The sequence below is a fragment of the Sinocyclocheilus anshuiensis genome, unplaced genomic scaffold, assembly GCF_001515605.1.
Source record: "Sinocyclocheilus anshuiensis isolate Anshui unplaced genomic scaffold, SAMN03320099.WGS_v1.1 scaffold500, whole genome shotgun sequence".
Lineage (NCBI taxonomy): Eukaryota > Metazoa > Chordata > Actinopteri > Cypriniformes > Cyprinidae > Sinocyclocheilus > Sinocyclocheilus anshuiensis.
The window spans coordinates 53,369-59,130 of record NW_015557073.1 but is presented as its reverse complement, the minus strand read 5'-3'; the positions used below and the strand labels follow the sequence as shown (position 1 = coordinate 59,130).

At 37.7% G+C, this 5,762-nt stretch overlaps 1 protein-coding gene across 4 annotated transcripts in view; it reads left to right on the top strand.

Moving 5' to 3' along the window:
* LOC107676745 (serine/threonine-protein phosphatase 2B catalytic subunit alpha isoform) overlaps positions 1–5,762 on the top strand; it is a 188,798-nt gene that overhangs the window by 144,244 nt on the left and 38,792 nt on the right. For all 4 annotated transcript variants that reach the window (XM_016471409.1, XM_016471408.1, XM_016471410.1 and 1 more), the window contains exons 9-10: positions 838–963; positions 1,051–1,122. In XM_016471409.1, coding sequence (XP_016326895.1) covers positions 838–963; positions 1,051–1,122 — 198 coding nt within the window. The remainder of the gene's footprint in view (positions 1–837; positions 964–1,050; positions 1,123–5,762) is intronic.

Below are 5,762 nucleotides of genomic sequence, written 5' to 3'. Positions count from 1 at the left end.
TATATGTATTCTTTTAAACCTAGCTAGTTCTAGGAAAATCATTCAACCTCAAAATATGTTTTGAAGATGTATTAATTCCAAGACTATTATAGGGCCCAGGGGACGATTTATTAAATTATTTTCTAATTTTTATATGAATTTCACTTTAAAACTGTTTAGGAAACTTCTTACCATACCTTCAGCATTTATCTTCACAATAGTGTCAGGGTAGTGCATGCTTGAGATAAAATACAAGACATAATGGGTGAAGAAAAATCAAAGAAATCTTGCTTGTACAGAATATAGAATATTTTTATTGTTTGTAATTTCCAAGTAAGTTGCTATTTTTGTTAAAAAGTCTTAAAATATTTAAATTGTGTATTTAAACATTTAGCAAGACAAAAGAACTGGCAGTTTTATTCTAGAAATGTTTTATGTCATTTAATCCATCGCCATTACCGCCACAGAATTTTATCAATCACAATAAATCATTTGAAATGTGGTGAAAATAACACTGGGTGTTTTGTTGTTGATTTTTAGAAAAATTAATTCCAGTAGTGCATGATCTCCTCCATTGGATATTTTAGTGGACAAATGAAAACTAGTGAGCATGTGAAAATGCAGGCAGCTGTTGGAAGGGAGAAATTTCACATGGTTGCCTCTAAATTGAGATGATAGCCTCTTTGAGGAAAACTGACCATTTAAACAGATGCTTTTGAGTGTGTATTGCTCGTCTAAAACAATGTTGAGTTCTGATGTAAGTTTTGACAGAATCCATCAGTGTGCTTTATATTACTTTCCCACATTCTCTACTGTCTCTTTTTATGCTTTCTCTTCTTTCTTCTCTTTCTTTTACAGCTGCTGTCCTGAAATATGAGAATAATGTCATGAACATTCGGCAGTTTAACTGTTCTCCTCATCCTTACTGGCTGCCTAACTTCATGGATGTCTTCACTTGGTCCTTGCCTTTTGTTGGGGAGAAAGGTAAACCATTTGCCCACAACAGTTTTTATGTGGCATAAAATCTTAAGTACGTACAGCAAATAAACTCTCTCTTTCTTGTTGCTGTAGTGACTGAGATGCTTGTGAATGTCTTGAGCATCTGCTCCAATGATGAGCTGACCACTGATGAAGAGATAGATGGTAAGGAATTCAGACTTGCACAAGCACTCATGTAATCATCCAGCATTTCTACAGCTGTACAAGAGGTTTGAAAATAAAGTGCATGGTGGTGTTCACAAGGAGGCACCCTCAATCTTTCTGGGGCTCTATTCACAAAACATCTCAATGCTAGAATTAGCTCCTCTATCTTGCCGATTTAGGAAAAAAGTCTTCAAAATAATAGGCATGTCAGTCCTAAAATAGGACTCCTAATTTGTTTTGCATTTCACAAAGTGTTTTAGTGCTAAAATCGGCTCCACAATGTATGAAAAGTTAGGGGTAGTCAAGAGGACTCCTAAGTCACTAAGACCAAGGGCAAGTTCAAGCTCAAACCGGTGCGCAACGTTTTGCTACGGTTTCTGGTTCGAACGACATGTTTCCTGGAAACAATGTGCAACGGGGTTTGAGATACGTTTTCTCTTGTTTGGTGGGTGTCAGACAAAGCCTTATTTTGTTTATATGAAGATATTTATTTTATTTGTGTTACTTACTTATTTGATTTGGGGCTTGTTTTAAAATGTCAATGTGGTTTTGTTATTTACATTTACATTATATTTAAATTTTGTCATTTAGCAGACACTTTTGTCCAAAGCGACTTACAAATGAGGACAATAGAAGCAATCAAAACCAATAAAAGAGCAGTAATATGCAAGTGCTATATTAGTATATTATTATAGTGTTATATTTCAATTTCACAAAGAAATGTGCAGCATTTTGTCCAAGCAATAATAAAATGACACATTTAATTTATAATTTGTCTTAAATCTCATTTTGTTAAAAAAAACAAAAAAAACAATCGTGAATCGAATCGAATCGTGAATCGAATCGAATCGTGAGTTGAGTGAATCGTTACATCCCTACTAAAATGTGACTAAGACTATTAAGCATTTTCGTCTCAAGATAAAGACTAAGACTAAAAAAAATGGCTGTCAAAATTAACACTGCGTCATAAATGGAACGAGGCATCAGTTTACTGTCGAGATTTGTCGTGTCACGTCGATGCGTGGCGACACGGTTCTATAGTATTTTGTTGCGCCACTTGCGCCCGGTGTAGACACGGTGTTAGTCTATCTTTAACAGCCTCGAGTTTATCCGTGTAAAATTTCAAAAAGAACACAAAGAATGGCCTTCTCAGCTGCCATAGTTGCAACTCTTGCGTCATCAGAACAGGGTGTTCAACGCACCACCGTTTCCGTTTAAAAAACGTTTGCACCGTTTTGTCGGGGCTGAACGCAGCCCAAGTCACAAACAATCCTAATATGGCTCTCACCTCAGATCATTTTAGAAACATTTCACAATGATTTATTTTTAGTTTAATTATGTCCTCCTTTTCATGTACAAGTTGGGCAAGAAGTAACAGCTGTTCTTGAGTCCAGTTTGATTTTCTTTTACGTTTGCACAACGTCGTACTATCAGCCATGATTGTTATAGTCTGTTAATTAAAAAGCTGTTTATATCTACTTATTGTTTACGAGATGCAGACGTGTAAGAGGCTGAATTTAGCTGAACATGTACTTGTTTAATAAGTGACACTTAAACTACATTTAAAACATTATTTGAAAATGGCAACATTTTTATTTTAAAATCTTTATCTTTAATATGTCAACATGATACCTCACTCTACAATATTTCTATGATTAAATCACTGACAGAGACCCATCCCCTATCAACCAACCACTGTAGACATAATTAGTAAGCTTGTTGACATCATCATTCCTTAGTAAAAGCAAAGTCCTTTTAAGTCATGTCACTTGGCGGCCATCTTTGAAACACCTCTCGGGCATGTAAGTGCAACTTCTATCTCTCTGATTGGGGAAAAATCGAATTCTCCAAAACTGTTCACTAAGCTTACGATTAAATTTAATATTTGAAATCACCAAAGAAATCTGACAACAACTGTGTCATAAATGTTGTTTCTTTTGCTCAAATAGCATTAAAAAAAAGCTTATTTCTGTGGCTAGACCAGCCAGTGCGCATGCGCAGTCCTAAGCGCATGTCTCAGAATGCTGACTATTTCTATAGCAACCGGGACTTTTAACGGCAGCTGCAGTGATGCACTGACTTTACCAATTAGCGATTGGCTCTTTCATTCAGAAGGTGGGGCTTTCTGCGATTGAGCGTCCATATTGAATGTTGCATTTTCCCTGTTCAAAACTATACAAGTGACACATCTTGGGTACTCTATAGTCTTTGGTAAAAGCTGGTCTCAGCATCTTTGTGAATAGGTTTTAAGAGGAAACTCTTACCTATTAACTTTTACTGCTATTGAGGAGAACTCTTAAGCCTGATTCGGACGGTAATTGTTTCTCATATGGACGTCTGCAAAAATAAATTTACATATCACCTCAGTGATAAAACTCATGGATTCGGATGGTGATTTATTCACAGTGGAGGAGCGAGTTCTGTGATCCTACGAACCTGGGAACGCGCTGCTCACATGGCCAGTCACATGATTGTCTGCTGTAAATAAAATTAATTTTTTTGAAATCACCAAAGAAATCTGACAACAACTGTGTCATAAATGTTGTTTCTTTTGCTCAAATAGCATTAAAAAAAAGCTTATTTCTGTGGCTAGACCAGCCAGTGCGCATGCGCAGTCCTAAGCGCATGTCTCAGAATGCTGACTATTTCTATAGCAACCGGGACTTTTAACGGCAGCTGCAGTGATGCACTGACTTTACCAATTAGCGATTGGCTCTTTCATTCAGAAGGTGGGGCTTTCTGCGATTGAGCGTCCATATTGAATGTTGCATTTTCCCTGTTCAAAACTATACAAGTGACACATCTTGGGTACTCTATAGTCTTTGGTAAAAGCTGGTCTCAGCATCTTTGTGAATAGGTTTTAAGAGGAAACTCTTACCTATTAACTTTTACTGCTATTGAGGAGAACTCTTAAGCCTGATTCGGACGGTAATTGTTTCTCATATGGACCTCTGTAAAAATAAATGTACATATCACCTCAGTGATAAAACTCATGGATTCGGATGGCGATTTATTCAGAGTGGAGGAGCGAGTTCTGTGATCCTACGAACCCCGGAACGCGCTGCTCACATGGCCAGTCACACGATTGCTGTAAATAAAAATAATTTTATTTACAAATGTATTTTTATTATTGTGTAAAATGTATTTAAATATACTTATGTAAAATGTATTCTTATAATTCCAAGCATATTTTATAATATATACATTTTATAATATCCTATTTATTATTTTATCGTTTAAATCTCCAGTTTAAAAATAGGAAAATAGACGTGCTATAGTTGTATATAATTATACGCAATATATATCTGTTTATAATAATACACATTTTAAAATTGTATTGCATACCTGCTGCTGCCACAATAAAGACCCATTTCGAATGTGTACGTGTGATTTTCTTCTCTTTCTGCTTCCAGACGCTGTGGTGGAGCAGTTATGAAATATTGTTCTTTTTAATACTTTTCAGCATTTCAGAAATAAATATGTATGCAAATTACACCGAAGTACAACGTTACCTTACGGTGTTCGGGAGTGCTCAAAAAGGGTTTAAACTGAATTTTGAATCAATTTCTTCTCGTAAACTCAGAGATGTGGATTCGGACAGCAATTAAATTACCACACAACCTTGGTGTTTGTCAAAAAACAGTAGGTAATTCGGCCGGGGATTTTTACGGGGGTGGTGTGAGAAAAACACAGACATCCTGGATTCGGACGGCATTAGAATCACCACCCCTGTAAATGGTGAAAATCACTTACGTCCCCCTGCGAAACAATTACCGTCTGAATAGGGCTTTAGTGGTAAGATAAAGTGTTTTGTTAATACGGCCTACTGGAATATTACTGGACCTTTTTTTTTTTTCTTCTTCTTCTTTTGTTGTACCTTTTATCTAGATGCTGCTGGTCTTACAATTCAAGCAAGTAAGCCTGATTCCCTTTCATGGGAACTTCGAACTTCGTCCTCTAGGGGTCGCTATGGGGAACGCCTCGTCGTGACCCGTGTCTGAAGCATACATTGAAAAAACACCAACTTGTTGGCCGGCGACAGCCATGACGTCACTACCGGTGCGACTATAGTATAAATAGGCGCCGGGAGCACACATCATTCTCTTCTTCGTCTTCATTGACTGTTTTGTTTGAAGCATGCATTTCTGTGGTAAGAGCGATCTCTATTTATTCTCTGCCCCTACTCAGGGAACCATGGTTACATAAGTAACCTGAGACGTTCTTTTACTATAACCATTTGGAGAAGGGTTTTGTCTGTGAGCACTACAATTGCTCTTCAATTAATGTGCTGTCATTTACAATGGTAAAAGTGTAAATTAAATTACAGACAGCAGCTAGCTGATGTTTAAGTCTTGTGACCATTCCAACATGATATTAGACCAGAGGTGGGCAAACTATGGCCCGCGGGCCATATCTACGGCCATATACGAGAGGCAGTTGGTCCAAAATGGCTAATTTGATGCAATGTCAGTCAAATCCAAAAGATGGCGCTGTAGCCTGTAGTGCGGTATATAACCCCTGATTTACACCGTCATGCCGCTCCGACGCGGCCACCGGAGCTGATCGCATAGCGGCCACTCTAGTCTTGTGTGGACACCCAAGGGCGTGTCTACGTGGTGGCCAGGGGTGGCACCGGCCCC